This window comes from Mixophyes fleayi, chromosome 1 (assembly GCF_038048845.1).
Source record: "Mixophyes fleayi isolate aMixFle1 chromosome 1, aMixFle1.hap1, whole genome shotgun sequence".
NCBI classification, from domain to species: domain Eukaryota; kingdom Metazoa; phylum Chordata; class Amphibia; order Anura; family Limnodynastidae; genus Mixophyes; species Mixophyes fleayi.
In genome coordinates this window covers 93673508-93698862 of record NC_134402.1, presented here as the reverse complement: position 1 = coordinate 93698862, position 25355 = coordinate 93673508, and the positions used below count along the sequence as shown (strand labels likewise).

Below are 25355 nucleotides of genomic sequence, written 5' to 3'. Positions count from 1 at the left end.
TTTCTCTCACTAAATACTCTAATTCATCATTCCCACTTTCTGACCACAAACACCTCTCCTTCCATCTCTCCCTAGCTCCACCCAAAAACCTTCAGACACTATGTAACCTGCGTGATCTTGACCCCTCTGGCTTGTCTAACACCGTTTGAATAACTCATCAAGCCGCCTCTGTCACCACACCTCTCCTTTGTCATTGGAAGTCCCTACCTTGGCACTCCAAGGTCACTAGCTACCTTCAGATATACACCCAATCTGCTGAGCACCTCTGGAGAATGTCCCGCTCTGACTCAGTCTTTATTCATTTCAAATTCATCCAGTCACCTATTACGCTGCAATCTCTCTTGCCAAACAATCATACTTCAAAGCGCTTATCTCCTCCCAGTTCATAAACCCCTGTCTCCTATTTTCTACCATCAACTTTCTTCTCTGCCTCTTTCGACACAGTTGGCCATCTTCTCCTTCTTGACACACTTCAATCCCTTTGCATTTGGGGAAATTGACCTTCAATATCAGCTCTATCACTCTAATCTACCTTTCCTTTCCTGATCTCTCTCCCTCCCTCTTCTCCTGTGTGTCTGACTACCTCTCTGCCATCTCCACGTGAATGGCTGGACGCAACTTTAAGTTTAACATATCCAAAACTGAGCTAATCACCTTTCCACCACCTAGCAATACATCCCCACCTCTGATCTCCCTTAAAGTTGATGATGTCACCCTCTCCCTTGTTCCTCACACACGCTGCTTGTGAAATATTATTGATCCTCACTTTCACTCCCTATATCCAGTCCCTTCCCCTTTCCTTTTGCCTCCATCTTCGCAACATTGCCAAGATTCTTTTTTTCCTCTCCCTGGATGCCATAATCCATGTTTTTGTCATCTTTCATCTTGATAACTGCAATCTTCTCCTCTCTAGCTTGCCTGACAAATGTTTGTCTCCCCCTTGATATTTGTGCAGAATGTGGCATTGCAACTAATCTTCCTCTCTTGATGTTCCTCTTCTGCTATGCCTCTCTGCAATGCATTCCATTGGCTCCCCATTCCCTCCAGAGTACAATTCAAGTTGCTTACTCTCATTTATAAAGCACTCTTTAATGCTTCCCCTTTCTATATCTCCAACCTTGACAAAAAATACTCTTACTTGACTACTATGTTTATTCAATGAATTTCACCTCTCCTTAGCCCCTATCACCACCTCACACACCCGCCTTCAGGACTTTATACATGCTGCTCCCCACATTTGTAATTCCCTGCCCCGCACAATCAGACTCTCACCCAAACACAAACATTTCAAAAGCTTACTCGAAACTCATCTTTTCACATTTGCCTACCTGGTCCCATCTTAACACATTTCCCTCCCTACACTCCACCTGCCCATTTCACTCCACATCTTTCATCTCCATATACTACACTGTTCCTTTTAATTCTCACAAGTTTGGACCTCTCTACTTTTTATCTCCTCATCCTTTAGGTAATGGTTATTTTGTTCTAATTGTGTCTTCATATGTAATTCCTTTCTTTATAGTCTCTTGTATTGATTTGTACTGATTCTATTGTTTCTCTTGTCCCTTATTTATCTGTATTTTTTCCGCTTATTTTTTGTTGATTGTGCGGCACTGCCGATTCTGTGGCTCTATATAAATAAAGATGATGATGATAATAATAGTGTCACTCTATATAAACACATGGACACTCAGATATCGAACAATAAAGTGCAACAAAAATTATGTTGACGACAATGATTGACAAAATCAGTGCAAGACATTAGAGATATGTCACATGAATTGGAATCTATCTCTCTCTCTCTCTCTCTCTCTCTCTCTCTCTCTCTCTCTCTCCCTCTCTAGATAGAAAAATATATACATAAATAGGTATATATATATATATATATATATATATATATATAGATAGATAGATAGATATATCCATTGTCCAAAATACCAAAATCAAAAGTAATTAAATGATTAATAGCAACACATATTCATGATAACTAATAGCATTTTTCTTAGCATAGCAGATCCGAGTACTGATCCGAGCCGACTTTGTACTTTCGCGTGCCCTCGGAATTGAAAGTGTCGTCAGATCTCGGATCTCGAGATTTTTGGATTCTATAAGTACTGCCCTCCACGGCGATCCAGCGCCATTTCACAGAGGAACATAGAAGGAGTAGCACAGTTCTTGGTAGTCTGTAGAGCATTTGGGCAGCATCATAGATAGAATAGAAAGAGGAGGTGGTAGCAGTGTTCTTAAAAGTTTATGGTGACATTCAGGAGAGCTCCATTGCTTCATTGCTAATTGTCATTGCTGAAATACAAATACTAGGGCTGGCAGGCTTGGTCTCCGGAATTAGCAGTCAAATTGTATAGTGTTTTATAGGTTACACACAAAGAGGAGAGCTTCATTGCTCCATTGCTAATTGTCATTGCTGAAATACAAATACTAGGGCTGGCAGGCTTGGTCTTCTGAATTAGCAGTCAAATTTTATGGTGTTATATAGGCAACACACAAAGAGGAGAGCTCCATTACTCCATTGCTAATTGTCATTGTTGAAATTGAAATACTAGGGCTGGCAGGCTTGGTCTAAATCTGCAGTTATATTTTACTGTACCATAACTCACTCAGAAACAAGAGAGGTGTCAGGGTTCAGTTCTGAAACAGAAATTGTAATAATAGGGCTGTCAGTGTTCTTAAAAATCTCCAGTGACATTCTACTGTGCCATAGCTCATACAGAAAGAGGAGGGGTGGCATTGTTCTTGTCACTCTCCAGTCTCAGTCATGACAATACTAATCCCTCTACCTCATGTGCTAAAGCCTATGTTCAAGTGCATAGTGGTTTTCCATCAGGGAAACGAAAATGTAAATAAAAAGTTTGTACCTTTTTAAATAAAAAAAACCCTCTCTAATAAAGGTGAAAATTCACTGTCGCAAAACATAAAATTGCACAGATGCCATTCTACACAAAATATTACCAAGAATATCAGCATCAGGTAGCTCTCTTATCTCAGCTAGAATTCAGCACCTGCAATCTACACTGTCATCATATTCACCCTAATCAGTGTGTACATCATCCTCAAACAATTCTAATGAATCCCCGCTGGAATCCACCATCACAGAAGTCTGTGCACCTAATGTCCTTCCTCATGGGATTTGTAGTTTATTTTATGGCAGAGCTGTCACAATTTTTGGGCAATTCTTTTAGAACAGACCAAATGTCAAAATGTTTTGCTGACTCATCTGCATCACCACTGGGTGTCTTGGGAAAGCTTAGTTTTTTCCTAGAAACAGTTGCCAGAGACACTGAAGGAGGAGACGTCGTTGTGTCATATACCACTTGAACTGTCAGCCTGCTGACCAGGAGCTCATTACAACTCTTGAGATCTGGGTCAGTTGGAAAGAAAGACAAGACATAGCTCTTAAATCTAGGATCAAGCACAGTTGCCAAAATGTAATGATCCGATTTCAAGATGTTGATAACTCTTGTATCTTGGCAAAGCGAATTAAGTACTTAATCTACAATTCCAATATAGTTAGCGGATTTGCTTTCTATTATTTCCTACTTCAATTTCTCTAGCTGCTTCTCAAAAATTCTAATTAGGGGAATCACTTGGCACAAGCTAAAAGTGTCTGCACTCTCTTCATAGGGGAGTGTCTGCACTCTCTTCACAGGGGACTACTTCGCTGGACTAAAGTACATTCCCCGTCAAATTATATTCTTCTTGCAGCTGCTGTATTCTCCTTCATGCTGTTGCAGAATCCCAAAAATGACCCTAAATGTCATTTTTTTAAAAGCTCTGTACCTGCAAGTTGATTGTGTGAGCAAAACAGGAAATGTGATGGAATTCTCCACGGTGTAATGCTCTAGCAATATTGGTGGCGTTATCAGAAATCACATATCCTCAGAAGAGTCCAAGCAGGATAAGCCATGTTGCTATGACATCCCTTAGTTTTTCAAACAGGTTGTCAGCGATATTACCTCTGACCTGCGCCTTGTCTCGTCTCTGATAACCACCTCTCACTCCCGACTTCAAGACTTCTCCCATGCTGCTCCCCACTACCATGCTCAATCAGACTTTCCCACAGCATTCAAATCTTTAGATGCTCTTTGAAAACCCATCTCTTTTTAGAGGTGACCTTATCCTCGATGACACTATTCACAGTAATGCACCCTCACAACTGTCCCAATTTCCACTCTGAGCCACAATCGCTCCTCTTATTTCAGCTGTGCCCTCTTCCCTTTAGAATGTAACACTCTAATGAGCACGGTCCTCCATACCCTTTATTCTCATGTCTCAATTCATTTTGTCTGCCTTCTCTGATATTGTTTTACGTATGTCTTGTTTTATGTATGTCCATGTCTTTCCTACTGTACGGCACTGTGGAGCACTGTGGTGCCTTTCAAATCTACGATAATAATAATAATAGGCCTCTTAGTGAAGCAGATGATACACAGAGTAGCCTGCCTCTGAAAAATGTGACGTACTTGGGTACATGCTGCTGCATTCCTGCTGGCGAAGGCGAATCACCAACCGAGTGGGCTGTCACAGTCATATAATCTTTAGTTTGCCCAGTTCCGCTTGTCCACATATCTGTGGTTAAGTGTACAGTGGGTAGAATGGCATTTTGTAGCCCAAGAATTAGATTTTAACGAACTTTCTGGCAGAGGTGAGGAATAGCTTTTCTAGTAAAATGGTGTTGTGATGGAATTTGGTAATGGGGACACAAGACCTCAAGTAACTGTCTAAAACCAGCTGCATTAATAGTGGATTTTGGATACAGATCTAATACTAGCATAGTTGCCATGGTGTCTGTGATCCACTTTGCGACTGGGTGACAGCTTTCATACTTGCTAGGGATTGATTAACAGTCAATTGTTGCAAACTACTAGTAGTCTTCTTCTTGTTCTGCTTCTGGGTTGAAGATCTACCCCCAACAGCAGGAGCAGCAGCAGTGAGAATAACACTCTGAGGAGTCCTGGAAAGGGGAGGAGTCATCTCGCATTAGCAACTTGGATGCCGGACTAACTCCGATCACTTGTGAGGATATTGATGTTGAAGGTGTTGTGGGTGTAGAATGCAGGTGCTGGGATCTAGATGAGAGCAGGGAGGTAGCTGATGCTGGACTGCTTGTTGTTATTTTTTTAGCATAAGTTTCTGATTTTCTCAAGAGCTTTCCATGAACTCGCTTCAAATGGCGTAACATGGATGAGTATCTTAGATGGTTAAGGTCCCTACCTCTACTGACTGTGGCTTTACAATGCTGCAAATGGATAGACAACTGTTGTCAGGATTTGGGTAAAAATAATTCCAGACATACGAGGTGGATTTTTTAGTCTTATGCCCAGGCATGACAATGGCCTTCTTTTCACTGGCAAGAACTGCTGCAGTCTTTGTTTGAAAATGTATGAAAATATTATTGTGACCTGTGAGGTGGTCAAAATTGACTGAAAATGACTTGAAATTAGTGTTATTGAGGTTAAATAAAAATGTAGGAACAAAAAACGAGCAAAATTATGTGATTTTAGAATATTTTAGATAATTTTCTAAAAAATACAGATCCAAAACCAAAACCAAAACACACAAGGGTGGTTTTGCCAAAACCAAAACCAAAACACGAAGCTAATCCAGATTCAGAACCAAAACCAAAACATCTCTAATTTTCCTAAACTCACTGAATGAACCCAACTAAGAAATTTAATTGAAAAGTTAGATACTTAGTTTAATAATACAAGTGTTTCAAGAGCAGTGAGGGTAAAGCTAGGAATCATTATTAGTAAACACACAATTGTGTAAGCACTGCCTTTATTTTAGTATATTTTATCAAAGAAAGCACAACTTTTGACAGGTTAATAATGTCATTGATAATATTACTACTAGATTTTATTTACCATTCATACATATATTTTGTACTAAGAATAATTAGCAGAGATGAGCAATTCGGAAAATGGCAGATCTCGCGAGTTCTGCATGGATATTTGCTATACATAGCCCTTCTTCACCTTCTCAGCTGCCATTTTGGAAGTGATTACATGTTGGCAGTACATATTATGCAAATCTGCACTCATAAGGGGGTTGAATAGGGTGAATATATATATATATATATATATATATATATATATATATATATGTGTGTGTATGTACATTTTAACGTTTAAAATCCAAGTGTTTGAATGCAATTGTGTGAGGGGCAGTCTCACATTTGCAGCAGTAAGCGCCGAGAAGAGATGAGGAGCATGATGGTAATGCTACAAGCACTGCGGCTGCTGAAGGTAATACAGCTACCCAGTGGGATGTAACGGCCATGTAGTCTTTTCTTTCACCAGTATTGCTTGTACACATTTCTGTAGATAAGTGGATAGTCTTTATAAATAGTAATAATAATAATACTAATAATAATAATAATTCACAAAAGGAGTCGCTACAATGGCATTTTCTAGTGACTGAATTACTTTTTGTTTAACATCCCAGTACAGCTGAAGAATTGCTGTTTAGGAGAAATGAAATATGGTAACTTGGACACATGATCTCAACTAATAAGCTAAAAAATGTTGCATATATGGTGTAAATTGGATACATTTCCAATGCTAACATAGCGGTCATAGCTTTAGTGATCCTTTGCACAACAAACTGTTGTATGTCATACTTGGTTCCTCTTACAGACAACTGTTCTTTAAAATGATGCTTATACTTCTTGTTCCCCTTATGTATAGAAGTTTCACCCACAGCAGCAGCAGTCGTAGTGTACAAGCATATCTCTTGGGAATCATGGATTGCGTTAGTTTGCTTTTGAAAATCAAATTAATAATATGGAAGTGATGATGAAGGTTTTGATGGTGAAGATTGCATGAGGTGTCTATTGATTCTGCTGCCAGCTGATGCTGGAGTGCTTATTAATATACATGATTGTCCACCTTCTATTGAATGAACTTGAACAGCAAATAACGTAACAGTGTGATTGTAAGTTTGCGTGCAAGGCCTTCTTTTCTCTCTGTCTGTATGCATTACCCAGTATTATTTTATTACTGTGTTTGTTCACAAATATAAAGTACTATGCAATTTGCTGGCACTATATAAACATATGATGATGAAGGGAGGTGGTGTCTAGATGGTCAACATCTCTATATTAACTTATTGTGGCATCACAAAGGCTACAGATACCTTGAAAAATGTTGTCTGTGTTGTGATAAAACTATTTCCACATGTTAGAGATGGACTTTTTGGTATTTTGCCCATACATGACAATGCGCTTATCATGAACATGAGGTGGTACCACTAGTGCCTGACTTACTTGGACACATTCATCCTTCTCCTCATTATATTGTTCACGTACAAGTAGCATCCTCAATTTCTATGTTTAAATCATCATCATTACTAGCCATCCTCACATTTCCAAATGGTTCTGAAATTTTGGAAGAAGCCTACTCTATAATTATAGTGTCAGAATCTGAAATGTCAGACTCACATGTAGCACTCATAGACACCTTTAGACTATAGTCAGGATTCTGTGAACGCCCAATTTGTTTCTCAGCCTAAGTGTTCTTTTCATGCACTGATGTTGCTATTTTGGAGGTGACAATTGGAGTTGCAGAAGATACATTACTATGTTGGAAACATGCTTCTGCAGTGGGCATTCTACTATGTGTAAGAGCAGTGTTAGTACCAGTACTAGTAAACCGTGGTCATGGTCTGAAACTTTTCTTGCCACTGCGTGTGATGTATGTAATGCTAGCTATTCATTAGTGACTTTTCCATTAATACTTCTTCCTTTGAGATTGACAAGCATTGTTTGGATTTGAAGTGCCCTTTCTTACCCTTTTTCCCACATGACCTTTTTTACTCAAAGGTTGAAAAATTATCACTACTGCCAGTATAGTACTGTGAGGCTCCTGATCTATAGACTGATTCATGATTGACAACAAGAATAAAGCTACTTGAAGTTAGGTGCTACTTGTAGCTGCCACCACACCATGTGAATAGCCATTGAGATAGGGGAAGGCGGGACTGTTACCTTGCAGTGCAGATATGCTCCACAATATCTTTCCAATTAATACAATTGGTTCACTAAAAAAAAATATTTTTTTTATTTGGGGTGTGCTGTCAAATACAGTGCCCTGTCTTTTGGCCGCTTACTTGTACATACTGCCCCTTCACAGTCAAACACTTCAATTTTAAGATAGAGAAATATATTTTGGGTGGGGGTGCTCTGCAGTGTCAAATGCAGGAAAGCTACTCTCTATCTGTTGGAAAAACTCAGGAATGCCATAGCAAAATGGCTCATGATGCTAAGACTCTCCCCAAGATTCCTCATTGGCGATAATGGAGTGAACATTGTGTGTGTATTATGCCTGGGTGATTTTAACATTTACCATGCTTTGCACACAAGACTTGATTGTTCAGAGTTTCTTAAAACATGAAAGGTCTGTGCAGGAAATGCTGTCTGTGGCTCCTAAAATTTCTGGATATTTTCGGCATTCAGTGACAGTACGCAGGAGCTAATAAAAAAGTCCCTGCCATACCACCAACTGAAGCAAGAGATGATAACGAGGTCCACACTTTATATGTTTCACTGGTTGTCACAAAAACAATTCAGTTGTGAGATGGGCCTACCTTGGGATATTTTCTTTTCTAAAATGACCATCCTATCAGCCCATACTTTATGTGCCATTTTAAATAAATGTAAATTAAGTAATGACTTTTTAGTTGAAATTCCTAACCATAGACTGCTTTTGTATTCCTGTAATTAAAATTTCTTTGCTTACCATTCACTTGGAGGATATGAGTTTGATAAAGCTTATCATAGCCATCAGCACGACAGCTGTAATTCCCCATGTGGGTTGTGGTAGCCTTGGTAATGTATAAGGATCCATCATCTCCAAAATCCTAAAGGAATAATTTTAGAAAAACAAGGTTATTGTAATTATCTTAATACGGTAACATTCATTATGTTCTTCAACGTGGCACATTAATTGCAATGCAAGACACTCATTGCAATCACAAATGATAAATAAAGTCATCATACAGATCCATTTCAGCAACAGGAGAGCATTAATGTTGCACACATTAAAAACCATTAACAGTTTATGTTATATATTATGTTTAATGGTTATATTCTCTACCATGCAGTGCAATATGATTTGTGCAACAACTAATGCTGCATCCACTGTACAATAATAAATTAAGATAATGTAAACACCTGACAATATTTTATAAAAACATCTCTATTTCAAGTTCAAATAAAGGCACCAATACTCAACAGGAAGTTACCATTAAAGAAAATCGATTTGTACAAAGTGCTTTTTTCAGTGAATTTGTTATGGATCTACAAGTCAATTTGCTTGTCTCTCATATTAATCATAGTAACAGATAATCTCAATACCTTTCTATCTTGAGCTGATCAGAACAGAAAGATGCTCTGCACATTATTAGAGATGTATATCAACAATTTTTCTGTAAAAACAGTTGGTCGTTCCTGTTAAATAGTTACAATAGCATACTGTTCCGGAGACAATTAGTTTAAGTCATAGTTTAATCTAGCACCAGTCCTACATGGTATGTGATAAGTACTGTTGGTTTATATCACACAAGCAATCGTGCAATACTGAAACCTTGGGTGCTATCTGTGTGAAGTCTATGGGCTAGATTTACTAAGCTGCGGGTTTGAAAAAGTGGGGATGTTGCCTATAGTAACCAATCAGATTCTAGCTGTCATTTTGTAGAAAGCACTAAATAAATGAAAGCTAGAATCTGATTGGTTGCTATAGGCAACATCCCCACTTTTTCAAACCCGCAGCTTAGTAAATCTAGCCCTATATGTTTTCATGGATTTCCATTACCTATGAGGACCATAGTACTAATACACACCATGAAAGTGAGGATTTTTTGGCAAATGAGGACTAAACATTGGTCTTCAAAAGTATTAGCATTAAATAGTATTGTAGGGTCAATATGAGCCTTCTGTACAAATATTTCATGGTGGTCGTCTCTAGCATAGTAAGTTCAGTTATATGTGTGAAGTGTGTGAACAGTTTTTACTGCGAGGCCCTCTTGAAGTATACACTTGAAAACAGTATTTTTCTTTAAAAAGCAGGGTGACATCATTACATCACATGACTCTTATGGGGAAAATAACTGTCTCTCAACATATGCATGATTAACACATTTCTGGTTCTCGTGAAATATAAGTGTTACTTCACGTTCTAAAATGACAACAGTGAAAAGAAGTAGCAAGGACACTTAAGAAAAATTAAAATGGGTCAAAAGACACTCTTATGTTTATTGTCAGAAAGTAAACAGTAAAATACCTGAATACTTATAAAGGAAACATGCAGATGAAATTGATGTAGCCAAGGGTCTCGGAAGTGCTAAAATGGAGGGATAATTAATTAGATACATGGAGTTCCCCCACCCCCAACAATTGAATCAGTAAATGAGTACTTGACATAACTGCACTGTTTGGGATTATTTTGTTAATAACACTTTATGGAAACAAGATGCCTGTTGTAAAACTAAAAATGTGCAAGAGTTTGCATAGAGTAAAGTATGTGAATTCGCCTTGTGCATGTCCACAAAAAAACCTTCAAGTACCTACACCACTGAAGAATTACACTCATCCACACTTGCGCCTGCTTGGTCCCGAAGAGGGAAGGGGCGTTGTAGCATAGGCCTAGTACAGAAAGGGTGTGTTTGCAGAATTGCTAGTCAATGTAGACCTGAATACAGATGCAGATATAACCTTTACAGATGTAGTATTTATTTTTGGGATGTAAATTATGCCCAAGTTTCGTTTAACTCTGCTACTGGCCTAAGTACAATCAGTATCCGCTGCTCCCATTGCCACCTAATAGTACTGTCTATAAAATGCATCAAGATATAACATCAGTGGACGTTAGAAATAACCTTACTGTGCTTAAACTTAGAGATATGTTATATCATATATATTTCTTATCATATCAATGTTCCAAATTTATGTTATATATTTAAAACATGGACATGATTTCTCTAATCATGGTTAGGGAGTGGGCTCACTCACAATTTTGCCTAAGAACACAGCCATGAATAAAGAATGGTACCAAAACATCCTCCAAAAGCAACTTCTTCCAACCATCCAAGAACAGTTTGGTGAAAAACAATGTATTTTCCAGCATGATGGAGCACCTTGCCATAAGGCAAAAGTGATAACTAAGTGGCTTGGGGATCAAAACATCAAAATTTTTAGTCCATGACCAGGAAACTCCCCAGACCTTAATCCCATTAAGAACTTGTGGTCAATACTCAAAAGGCGGGTGGACAAGCAAAAACCCAGCAATTCTGACAAACTCCAAGTATTGATTAGGCAAGAATGGCCGGCCATCAGTCAGTCTGTGGCCCAGAAGTTGATTGACAGCATGCCAGGGCGAATTGCAGAGGTCTTCAAAATGAAAGGTCCACACTGCAAATATTGACTGTTTGCATAAACTTAATATAATTGGGCCTGATTCGTTAAGGACAGTTAAGTAAAAAAAAATGAGAAAGTAGTCTCCTGGACAAAACCATGTTACAATGCAAGGGGTGCAAATTTGTTTTCTATTTTGCACATAAGTTACATACTGTTTGTTTTTCATGTAGCACACAAATATCAACTTTACATTTCAGTGTACAAATAAGCTATAAGTATTTGTGTGCTACATGAAAAAACAGACAGTACCTAACTTATGTGCAAAATAGAAAACTAGTTTGCACCTCTTGCATTGTAAGATGGTTTTGTCCAGGAGACTACTTACTCAATTTTTTTACTTAACTTTCCTTAATGAATCAGGCCTATTGTCAATAAAGTCTTTGACACTTATGAAATGATTGTAGTTTTACTTCAGTATACCATAGCAACATCTGACAAAAAAGCCTAAAAACACTGAAGCAGAAAACTTTGTGAAAACCAATACTTGTGTCATTCTCAAAACTTTTGGCCATGACTGTAGATGGCAAAAGTCAGCAAATTTCTATTTTCCATGGAGAATGGGATTGATGTATGCAAAGGAAAGTCTCCTGAAGAGATAGATGCTCCTACATAAGATACTTTTCTTTCCTTCAGTTTAGTGTGCTACTAGACTTTTCGTCCAGATAGATTGTAATACAACTAAACAAAGACATCAATTGTTTAACAATATATCTATTTTCTTATTCAAGATGTACTGTCTAGCAAAGAAGACTTTCTGAACTCAGATACAGATGATGAAAGCAGCACAATTACATTTGCAGTTGTGGAAGAACAAATTCTTGCTCAAGTGAAAAGTCAGCGACAGGCAAGTTTCATGGCTCAAGGTTGTACAAAGGGCCTAAGTCTTGGTTTATTTTATGTTTATACCCCACTAGTGTGCTATGATGGCATTACCATATTTTAAGCAGAAATACTAAAATGGAGTTTTCCCCTACTGACTGTTATAATTAACCCAGGGATAATACTGCTGTTTTCTTCCTTTTCAGATGTCGTTCATGTGCTCAAACCATTGCAAAGTAAGTTGTGGACAGAAGAAAACCTGTCTGCTGTTCAAAAGCATTTTGAAAAGTTTATTAAATTGATAAAGGTCCTTGGAAAGAGAAACGGTGATGTATGCAAAATGGCAGAACTGGATGCTCCACATAAGAGGAGATGGAAGGACATTATAAATTATGTATAACGTATTATACAGTCAAATAGAAGTAAACATGTTAAATGAAGGAGACAGGGAAGATGGAAGGTCCAAGACGTAGGGAGGAGAGTTAGAGAATGTGAATTGAGGAGAAACAAATGTGGGGGGGGGGGTGTCAGGAAGAGAAGTTATCTTCATGCACTGTATTAATGGTGGTGTTGATAAAAAAGTGTGGATGTCTTTATTTTAAATTAGTTGTGCCTGTTATGATTATATGGAAATTTCCTGTATAATAGGAAGATGGGCTACACATAGATAAATATGCAGTGTGGATTGTTCAATATAATTGATCTGCTGCTTGTACTCTGCACTCACTGCTATGATTGTAATATCTCTTCTAAAAAATTCAATAAAAAGCTTTTGAGATAAAAAAAAAAAAGATGATAGTCCCAAACATTGATATGGCTTAATCTCTGTAGTACAGCATGAGTTTTAATGTTTAAACACTGACCTTTTAAGCAGGTAACAATAAATATAAACTTAATTTTATCGATAATTTATATTTTTATTCCTGTGAGTGGTTGTGTTGGTAGGGCCCCAGTGCATTGCTTTGCCCGGGGTCCAATAATGTTGTTAAGATGGGCCTGTCTGAATGTCCTCCCAGGGAAATAATTTTTATACCCATGTATGAGAAGGCAGAGGGACAGCTCTTGGTGATTTAATCTAATGGAAGAACTGTACATTTTATTCTGCCTTGACCCAGGCATACAGATTATGTAAATGATTATGTAAATGTTTATTTGGAGGAAATTCAGCAGATCTAAAACCTGGGTAATAGGTGTGTTCAAGACTTAGTGCTGGAATCATGTATAACCCTGTACAGTACGCATCAAGTCAAGAACGCTGAGAGCACATTTCTGACAGGCTCCATTAGGTCTGGGAGTGGTACTGGAGGGACAGTAGGGCAAACATTGAGGACAATGGCCATTTAATACTTGAGGATTGACCAGTATAAGATAGAAAGTAATTTTATTCCCTTCATGGAAAATTCTCTACCTGGTTGCTGCAAATTATCCTAAAACTTGTCTGTGGAGCCTGGTGATCACGTGTTGCACCTCTGCTTTTAGCTAACACCCTGCACAAGAGTAGGGGGTTGCGGAAATAGATTAGGAAGGGAGCATCCTATAAAAGTATTAAATGCTGTGTTTGCAGGAACTTTAAGAACGTGTTTTTGAGTCTAATTTAGAATAAATAATTTATGCTGTATAATAAAGGCATAATGATCTTTAGTTGGAGATAACTTTCAGTTTGCAGAGAATATAATTGTTCCAAGCAGTATCTTTTTTATAGAAAAAAAAAAGAGTTACTTATATTGTGTTAAAATGAAATATCTCATGGGGAACACATCAATATTAGATCCTGAAAAAGCAACAAGCTGAGAAAGAATAGATAACATTACCCAAGTGAGACTTGTGCAAAAAACAAACAGGTGGGGAGAAGAAAGGGCGGAAGAGAACGAGAGGAGGCTCGAAATCACTTGCTCTAGGAGGAATACAATGTAATAGTATCTGCACAGCACAATAAAAAGCCAGGTTGGAAACATAGACGGCTGGTGTCAGATTTGTGTCAAATTACTAGCAAGGTCAGACAGAAGAGTCCACAATCCCATGACAAAAGCCTTCTCAAGTACAGATGTTACAGAATATATCAGGTCCATGGAAAAGGAGTGCTGTCAAATAATTTACAGTTCATGATTTCCCACATACTCTGAGAGTTTAAAATGTCCTCAGAGCTACTTGTATGTTGTTTATCTAAGTATAAATAGATATCAAGTACATTGAAAAAAGACACAAGAATAGATGGCTTTCAAGAGCAAGCTAATTGACTATTTGACATTATCCTATATGTCAAAGGCTGAGTAATACTGCACTGAATAATAAACATTAAATAACTAATGCATTTATACTTAACTAAATATGTGCACCCTGCACTCACTAGCAGCAGATTGCCATATAAGGAGAGAGGTGCGTCAAGCAGATATTGTTTGAGTGACAGCCTTCCAGGCTTGCTGTGCACAAATGCTCAGAAGCAGTGATGTCACAGTAACTAATGCAGTGTTTCCATTTACTGTATTTTTGGGGGAGGGAATTTGACCATGATTGGGAAATCAGGAAATACTGGTAATTGGAAAGGAGAGCTGGAAACACTAAAGAGTTTTGGGGCAGTACTTTGTGTATAACAGCAGTGTCCAAGGGAAATTAGGGAGTATCAATGTGAGTACTCCATGACAGGGGGCATCATTGTCAAGCGGGGGGATCTGTCGGGAATAATAAAAGTCACCTATGTATTTTGTATATACTTCTAGATTTATATGTGGAGCTGCTGGTATTACTTAACTCAAATGAATACTCTTTGATTATTGTTAGAAGTACTTGTAATCCATCCACAAATTAACTGAGGTGGGAAGGAGGGTGTCAAGGGCATAATTTTGAATGGCCATAGCGCATAATTCTAACTTACTGTAATATTTTAGCTTGAAAAAAAACCAAACATGTCTGCATCCAAAGTTCTGAGACTTTCTGCAACACATAAGCACATGTGCTGGCTTGGCCAATCGAAGTGGAGGAGGATCCCAAAAATCAACTTGTGGTTCTTATGAACCACAAAATGATGGATAGTGCATGTAGCAGTCCTATCACTCTAGCTTAACTGCAGACTGAAAGAACAACAGAAATAACACAATAAAGTTAGTTTCGCTAGCTTTCATGTTAAAATTATAATTTAATGTCTCAACCTCAAAATTTTGAAAAAATATTTTGACAGGGAATTTTACCAAGTATTTTCAGTTTCTGACCTGGAATTTTGAATTTGAAAGTAGAAACATTGCTCAGATGTCTGAGTTCTCAGCTTTTTACCTGTATGAGAACCAATTAATACACTGTCCTAAAGATGTGGGAGGAGCTTCAGCTGTATGTAGTGGAGTTTGTAGGTTGTAGTTTATTTTTTAAGTCAGCTGCAGTGGAATGTCAGAGTAACACTGAACAATGTATTTTGCCTTCATGGTTCATATCCATACATTTTTGAGTTGGAGTTTCAGTGATGCTTTCATTTCACATGAGTGCATATTCCAAGCTTCACAGTCCGCTTACGACGAAATGCATCAGCAGTACTTCCTAGCCGAGATTAGTTGTGGAACGTGCTGCTCAGCTTTAAGTGCCTGTAAGACTAGAGAGATTGACAGAGCCGGGTACACAGATCTTTGGGAGTGAGTTTCAGTAGTCACATACTCGTGGAGATTACAAATAAGGAGAGGCCTACCAGTCACTTATAAAAGAGATGTACACCATACTTACTAACTTTCTGTTGGTCAAATCCAGGAGCCTGCGGAGGAGGTGGGCGTAACGGGGGGCGGGCTCCAAAAATGGCGTCATTTTGGACCCGCCCCATGACGTGATGACGCAAAACGCGTCATTTGACAGTGGGGGCGGGGCCAAATGCCGCGATTCACCGGGAATCGCAGCGTTTGGGACTTAATTCTGCCCACTTCACTAGGAAGTGGGCAGAATTATCCAGATGCGGGAGATTGCCACACTCTCCCGGGAGCCCGGGAGACTCTCGCAAAATGCGGGAGTCTCCCGGACATTCCGGGAGAGTTGGCAAGTATGATGTACACCCAGGAAAATAACGCACCTTTTCACAGTACATGAGGACCTGAGTTAAGCCTACTATGTATTCAGTGTATGGCTGATCCCTGTGACACAGCTCAGATTTAGTGAACTAGTAGTGATTGCATTTGGCCTCACATATGCTGTGGTCTTATGACTGTGCACAATAAAAATAATTTAATTGTGCTCCTATGTTCATAACGTTGCTTTGGCTGAATGTATTTAAAAATAAAAGCTGCAATTTATGCTGCAGCATGCTATTGAATATGACATTGTACAGGTTTTTGGTGGTATATGTATATATCTCTGTATATAATTTCCCTCAAACCTACAGTGCACCATGTTTGCCAGAAATATAATTTTTAAGAGAGCTTATATTTTACAATTAAATTAGCATACTATTTGCTGACTCAGTGTTGTATAGTATGTTTAGAATTTAGAAAAGGATCAAATCGATTTTAAGAATAGATGTAAAGCTTGAGCTAGTCTAGGATTAGAACTTTGTTTATTATAACTCCTAGGATTAAAATATGGCTTAGTGATAGAGCTAGGATAAAGGTTTGCCGAGTGCAAACACCGATAAGAATGTGTACTATGTATAATAAGTATATACAAAATATGCTGTGGTACTGAAGCTAAAATTGTTTACAAACTCGAGAAGATCACTCGGATCCAAAAAACAAAAACTCAGCTCCAATGCTTTGAAAGACATGTCTTATCTCAAGTAGGGATGTGCACCGGCGACTTTTGAGGTCTCGTGTTTTGTGTTTTGGATCCGGATTTTCGTTATTTTTGAGGTTCGGATTTGTCTCGCAAAACACTTGACGAAAGGTCTCGGTTCGGATTTAAGGTATTGGATTCGGATTTTTTTTGAAAAAAACATAAAAAGTTTAAAAATCAAGTTTTTGGGCTTATTTTCACTCCTAGGCTATTATTAACCTCAATAACATTCAATAACAAGCATTTCCACTAATTTACAGTGTATTCTGAATCTGAACACCTCACAATATAGTTATTAGTCCAAAACGTTGCAACAAGGTATCTTTCTGGACTGCGTAGAGGAGTGGGTCACCACAATATATATTAAAAACCCTGAACTTTTATGATTCGCACCAATAATTGTACCTGGACTGCGTAGAGGAGTGGGTCACCACAATATATTAAAAACCCTGAACTTTTATGAATCGCACCAATAAATGTACCTGGACTGCGTAGAGGAGTGGGTCACCACAATATATATAATAAGAAAACCATCAACTTGTTTGATTCGCACCAATAAATGTACCTGGACTGCGTAGAGGAGTGGGTCACCACAATATATATAATAAGAAAACCATCAACTTGTTTGATTCGCACCAATAAATGTACCTGGACTGCGTAGAGGAGTGGGCACTGGGCACCACAATAAAATATATAAAAAACCTTCAACAGGTCTGCATTACACTACACATACGGCTGCTCCTCCATCCTCTCCATCATATACATGTTGGAGTTTTAGCGTGTGACAACCTCTTGTTTTTGATAATGTCAGTGCATTTTGAATATTTTTCAATTTGCCCCACACCACTGAATGTACTTTATCTATGATACGCATCTATCTATCTTGACTGCGTAGTGTGGTGGCCCCGGTACACAATTTGGTACCGGGGCCACAATAAAATAAATACACCCTCCACGTGTCAGAATTCCACCAAACAAGTATCTGGACTGCGTAGTGGGGTGGCCCCGGTACCCAACTTGATACCGGGGCCACAATAAAATAAATACACCCTCCACGTGTCAGAATTCCACCAAACAAGTATCTGGACTGCGTAGTGGGGTGGCCCCGGTACCCAACTTGATACCGGGGCCACAATAAAATAAATACACCCTCCACGTGTCAGAATTCCACCAAACAAGTATCTGGACTGCGTAGTGGGGTGGCCCCGGTACCCAACTTGATACCGGGGCCACAATAAAATAAATACACCCTCCACGTGTCAGAATTCCACCAAACAAGTATCTGGACTGCGTAGTGGGGTGGCCCCGGTACCCAACTTGATACCGGGGCCACAATACCTCCTCCAAACATGCTACAGACAATTCGTCATTGAGATCCCATTAAGTATGTTAAAGACAGACAGGGTCCAAGTGTTATTAGTTGACTTTGTAAAGAAAAAAACTGTCCCTGTTGCACATAGTCGTGCAATCAAGACTGACTTTTTCATTTAAAGGCACGATCTTTCAAGTGTAGTGTTTGTAAGTCTAAGTCATATTATACTTTTGGTAAAATTGGTTTTTTTTGTTCCTCTTTATGTTAATTAATTAGTAATAGAATTAAAGTAGGAAATAGAATTAAATAGAATTAAAGTAGGAAATAGAGTGGTATAGAGTTGTAGTGTGGTATAGATAGAGTGGTCCACACAATATAATAATAAAACCCTCAACTGGTCTGAATTCCACCAAACAAGTATCTGGACTGCATAGTGGGGTGGCCCCGGTACCCAATTTGATACCGGGGCCACAATACCTCCTCAAAACATGCTCCAGACAATTCGTCATTGACAGACCCCAGACAGACAGGGTCGTAGTGTTACTGTTTGACTTTGTAAACCCAAAAAAATGTCCCTGTTGCACTTGCACATAGTCGTGCAATCAAGACTGACTTTTTCATTTAAAGGCACGATCTTTAAAGTGTCAGAAAGAGAGAGAAGACACAGGAGAGGAGAGTTGTAGCTGGGGACCTGGGGTGGAAGCTCCCAGGCTCCCCCAGCATTGCCTGGAAGTCTGAGCGTGGTGACTGAGCCAGGGCAAGGAATGTGTGCCCTGGATGAGGGGGAGAACTCCATGCCACTATAGTGAACCCAAGAGAGAGGGGGACACTGCACATGGAAGAGGCCCTGGAGTGAGGGCTGCTACAAGAGGCATGGTAGCTGTAGTGTCAGATCCTGAGGCTGAGAGTACACAGAGTGACGTGTCAGAGCACAGGAGACATTATCCCCGCAGAGGAGGGATGAGCTGCAGTTGAGAGGTCTGCTGTTGAAATAGGACATGCACACTTTAACAAACCAATCATTTCAGCGACAGGGCCTACCAAACAACTTTGACTGAAATGATTGGTTTGTTTGGGCCCCCACACCAAAAAAGCTATTCATCTCTCCCTGTACAGACTAAACAGGCTCTACTGAGGCAAGATGTCGTCCTCATCCTCAACCTCTGATTCCTCTCCCCCTACAGTGTGTACTTCCTCCTCATCACACATTATCAATTCGTCCCCGCTGGACTCCACAACCACAGGTCCCTCTGTAGTATCTGGAGGGCAGTGCTGTACTTCATTGAGGAATTGATTATTCATTTTTATAAACATCATTTTTTCAACGTTGTGAGGAAGCAACCTCCTTCGCCGCTCACTGACCAGGTTCCCCGCTGCACTAAAAACTCTTTCCGAGTACACACTGGAGGGGGGACAACTCAGGTAAAATAGAGCCAGTTTGTACAGGGGCTTCCAAACTGCCTTTTTTTCCTGCCAGTAACAATATGGACTGTCTGACATGTCTACTTGGATGGTGTCAGCAAAGTAATCATCCACAATTTTTTCTATTGTGACAGCATCCAATGCAGCGAGAGTAGACATGTCTGCAATGGTTGGCAGGTCCTTCAGTCCGGACCAGATGTTATCAGCATCCCCGCCAGTGCCTCTTTTGGGAAAACTGAGCTTTTTCCTCGCAGCCATAGATGTGGAAGAAAATGAGGGTGGAGCTGTTGGCATGTCACGGTCCTCTTCAGAGGACAATCTCCTGACCAGCAGGTCTTTGCACCGCTGTAGACTTGTGTCCGCCGGAAACAGAGACACAACATACGCTTTAAACCGAGGATCGAGCACGGTGGCCAGAATGTATTCCTCTGACTTTAAAAGAGTGACCACCCTCGGATCCTGGCAAAGCGTACGAAGGGCTACATCCACAAGAGCTACATGCTTGCTGTAATCGCAATGGCTTACCAGCTCCTCCCTCACTTTCTCCAGCTGCTTCTGCAACAGCCTGATCAGGGGAATGACCTGACTCAAGCTGGCAGTGTCGGAACTGACTTCTCGTGTGGCAAGTTCAAATGGCTGCAGAACCTTGCACAACACGGAAATCAGTCTCCACTGCGCTTGACTGAGGCGCATCCCCACTCCTTTGCCTATGTCGTAGGTGGCTGTGTAGGCCTGAATGGCCTTTTGCTGCTCCTCCATCCTCTGCAGCATATAGAGGGTGGAGTTCCAGCGCGTCACAACCTCTTGTTTGAAGTGATGGCAGGGCAGGTTCAAGCTTTTCTGATGTGCCTCTAGTCTGCGGTAGGCACTGGCTGAATGCCGAAAGTGTCCAGCAATTTTGCGGGCCACCGCAAGCATCTCCTGCACACCCCTGTCACTCTTGAGGTAATGCTGCACCACCAAATTAATGGTGTGGGCAAAACATGGGACGTGCTGGAAATTGCCCATATTTAATGCCCGCACAATGTTACTGGCATTGTCTGACACCACAAATCCCCATGAGAGTCTAAGTGGGGTAAGCCACTGGGAGATAATTTCCCTCATTTTCTCTAATATGTTGGCAGCGTTGTGCCTCTTATTAAAGCCTGTAATGCACAATGTTGCCTGCCTTTGCATGAGCAGCCATTTTGTAGATGCTGCTACTGATGCAGCTGTTGCTGTTGCTGCGGAAGGGGATGCATCTACCCAGTGGGCTGTCACAGTCATATAGTCCTTCGTTTGCCCAGAACCACTTGTCCACATGTCCGTGGTTAAGTGGACAGTGGGTACAACCGCATTTTTAAGAGCACTGAGGACACTTGATCGTACTTCTCTGTACATTTTTGGTATCGCCTGCCTAGTGAAGTGGAATCTCGAGGGGATTTGGTACCGGGGACACAATACCTCCATCAACCCTCTAAATCCCACTCCACTGATGGCGGACACCGGGCGCACGTCTAACACCAACATTGCAGTTACAGCCGCAGTTATACGCTTTGCAATAGGGTGACTACTATCGTATTTGGTGGTCATGGCAAACGACTGTTGGACGGTCAATTGTTTGGTGAAAGACTTAGCGGTCTTACGACTTCCCCTCTGGGAAGATGACCGACTAACAGCAGCAACAGCAGCAGTGGCAGTAGTAGGCGTACCGCTGCAGGATTCCTCGGATGAATCCCGTATTGAGGAGGACTCAGTCTGGCTGGTGACTTGGGCTGCAGGACTGAATCTGATGGAGATTGTGGAGGAAGTTGACGAGGAGGGTGTTGCTGGTGTGTATCCAACTGGACCACGGGATTTAGGTGTCCCTGTACCGATGAGGGTCCTAGCCCCAGTTCCTGAACTAACCACTGAACTATGAAGGTTATTCAGGTGACGTATAAGGGAGGATGTTCCTAGGTGGGCAAGATCCTTACCCCTGCTTATTTGAGCTTTACATAAGCTACATATTGCCATACATTGGTTGTCTGGATTTGGATAAAAATAACTCCAGACCGAAGAGGTGCATTTTTTGGTCTTCTGACCAGGCATGACGATGGGCTTTTTCATCCCATGGACATCAGCTGTTTCCCCCCCTGGTGCCTCATTTACAATAACCACATCACCATCCTCATCATCAAGTTCCTCCACAGCGCCAGCTACATCATCAATAGCCTCCTCCCGAGCCACCTCTTCCCGTACAGTGATGGGAAGGTCAGGCTTGACAACCACCAACACCCTTGGACTCGCCTTGGGGATTTGTGATAATTTCTCTTTAGAAGGCAGAGTTGTTTGCTGTTTTGTTGCTGACAGCATAACTCTCTTCAATTTTTTGTAGGGGGGGGGGAGGAGGAGGAGGGCTAAGATCCGTGGGTGAAGCTGAACCACTAGTCATGAACACGGGCCAGGGCCTAAGCCGTTCCTTGCCACTCCGTGTCGTAAATGGCATATTGGCAACTTTACGTTTCTCCTCAGATGATTTTAAGTTTCTCTTTTTGCTACTTTTTCTTAACTTGGGCTTTTTGGATTTTACATGCCCGGTACTACGAGATTGGGCATCGGGCTTGGAAGACGACGTTGATGGCATTTCATCGTCTATGTCATGACTAGTGGCAGCAGCTTCAGCATTAGGAGGAAGTGGGTCTTGATCTTTCCCTACTTTATCCTCCAAATTTTTGGTCTCCATTATATGTAGCACAAGATACTGCAGAATGTGTGAACTTGGTAATATTGCAGTACCAATGGACTTATAATGCTGGATTGGTTTTGCAAATTTGGTTATAATTATTATATATTTTTTATTTTTTTTTAATTTTTAATTTTTTTTTACTTTTTATTTATTTTTTACAAACTTGGGAATAATGGGGAAATAACTATGCCCTTAGAAGCACAGAGCACAGGACACAGCACCACTGGACTGAACAGGACACGGCACAGGACCCAGCAGCACTACGGAACTCAGCAGGACAGAGCACAGGACACAGCACCACTGGACTGATACTGCAGAATGTGTAAACTTTGTAATATTGCAGTACCACTGGACTTTTACTGCTGAATGTGTGAACTTGGTAATATTGCAGTACCAATGGACTTATAATGCTGGATTGGTTTTGCAAATTTGGTTATAATTATTATATATTTTTTTTTTTTTTAAATTTTTTATTTTTTTTTACTTTTTTTTGATTTTTTACAAACTTGGGAATAATGGGGAAATAACTATGCCCTTAGAAGCACAGAGCACAGGACACAGCACCACTGGACTGAACAGGACACGGCACAGGACCCAGCAGCACTACGGAACTCAGCAGGACAGAGCACAGGACACAGCACCACTGGACTGATACTGCAGAATGTGTAAACTTTGTAATATTGCAGTACCACTGGACTTTTACTGCTGAATGTGTGAACTTGGTAATATTGCAGTACCAATGGACTTATAATGCTGGATTGGTTTTGCAAATTTGGTTATAATTATTATATATTTTTTTTTTTTTTAAATTTTTTATTTTTTTTTTATTTTTTACAAACTTGGGAATAATGGGGAAATAACTATGCCCTTAGAAGCACAGAGCACAGGACACAGCACCACTGGACTGAACAGGACACGGCACAGGACCCAGCAGCACTACGGAACTCAGCAGGACAGAGCACAGGACACAGCACCACTGGACTGATACTGCAGAATGTGTAAACTTTGTAATATTGCAGTACCACTGGACTTTTACTGCTGAATGTGTGAACTTGGTAATATTGCAGTACCAATGGGCTTATACTGCAGGATTGGTTGTGAAAATTTTGTGGTAATTAAAAAATATTAAAGTAGTTTTTGGTATTTTATAAAAAAAACTTTTTTTTATTTTTTTAAACACAGGGGAATATTGGGGAAATAACTATGCCCTTAGAAGCACAGAGCACAGGACACAGCACCACTGGACTGAACAGGACACAGCACAGGACCCAGCAGCACCACTGACCTCAGAAGGACAGAGCACAGCACACAGCACCACTGGACTGATACTGCAGAACACAGCACAGCACAGCACAGCACAGCACAGCACTAAACAGCACAGCACTAAACAGCACAGAACTAAACAGCACAGAACTAAACAGCACAGAACTAAACAGCACAGAGGACCACCTAACACACCCTCCCTCTACCCTGATCAATGCCCGAGTGAAGATGGCGGCGACTAGCGGGGAATTTATAGGATCCGAGTATCGCGAGATCCGACAACGGGATTATGAGTCAGAGCCTCAGTTTCACTTTTGAATTTGGCGCCAATACCCGGATCTGTCTCGGATCCGACTCGGATCCGCAACGTTCGGGTGGGCTCGGATTTCAGAAATCCGAGCGCGCTCATCCCTAATCTCAAGCAACAAGTCTCTTATCTTTTGAGAAGCCTTTGTAAATGAAATATAGTGTTTTTTAAAATGTATTTATTTTGTATTTATAGCCCTTAAATAACTATAGCCCTTGTATAAACTATGCATATTGTAGATCATTATGCTCAGGAGACCTATTGTCAATTCACATCCCATATGCGGATCCACGATGCTACTAGAGATTTGCACTGGCTAACCAAGGATGTCTGCTAAGGAGAAACAGACTTTGCTGTTGAGAACCCACAGGCTGCAGGTGCAGGATGGTCTCACTAGATAGTTACTAACAGAAAAGAGAATAATAGATACAAGCCGAGGTCAGAATTAGTACTAAATCAGAATATAAATACAGGTGGCACAGGTTTAGGAGTCAGGGTTACAAGCAAACAAACTTAGTCAAAGCAAGCCAGACCAGTACACAGCAATACAGTAATTTAGCAGTGAAACTCATAGAACTCCAGGAACAGAACCTGTTGCTCTGTCACTTAAAAGATTAATTTGTATGCACACATATGTGTCTATCGTGTACCTTTCAGCAACAATAAAGCAAGTGTCTGTTAAGGTGTGCCCGCCTATAACAATGTTCGCAACTCAATTTGTACTAGAAATAGAGTGAGTGGGATCAGAGTGTGTGAGTTGGTGATATTGTGAAGACAGGTGTGTGACACATCGCTGACTACAATTTTAAGTAAGAGAATAGGTTTCCACTAAATGTGTAGACGGTACAAAAAGTAGAATCTTATTTTTTACATAATATGTTACCAAATGTAATCCTCATTTCTTCCAAAAATATATACAATTTACTTTGATTAACAAAATAAAGATTTATTAAATTTTCCAATGACATGGATACACCCCGAAAATTGAAAGTTGGCTTGGTCATTATTGAAGTCAATCCCCTGAGTCATGAAATGATTAAGGAAAAACAAGCATGCAAGTGGTTTAGTAGTTAAGGGACATCTTGTGCAATATCCAAGGCCTGCAAATATTAGAAAGTATAGTAGCTCAAAATTGTGCTATACAGGACACGTTACCTAATCAATTTTACTTTATCAAGACATACTTGATGTTGAAAGTTCCTTTGCTTCAGGTAACTACAGCAGAACATCATGCACTTTGAAAGAACTCATTATGGAAACTCTCAGTAAAAGGCTGAGAATGAAGGACTGATGTAAGTCATTCAAATTATTGGATTAATTTTCTCCATTTTAGACTTCTGTTTGCTCTTGCATTTATGGC

General features: G+C 40.1%; 1 protein-coding gene across 2 annotated transcripts in view; it reads right to left on the bottom strand.

Moving 5' to 3' along the window:
• FSTL5 (follistatin like 5) overlaps positions 1 to 25355 on the bottom strand; it is a 497380-nt gene that overhangs the window by 104533 nt on the left and 367492 nt on the right. For both annotated transcript variants that reach the window (XM_075198057.1, XM_075198064.1), the window contains exon 8: positions 8754 to 8874. In XM_075198057.1, the coding sequence (XP_075054158.1) occupies positions 8754 to 8874 (121 nt within the window). The remainder of the gene's footprint in view (positions 1 to 8753; positions 8875 to 25355) is intronic.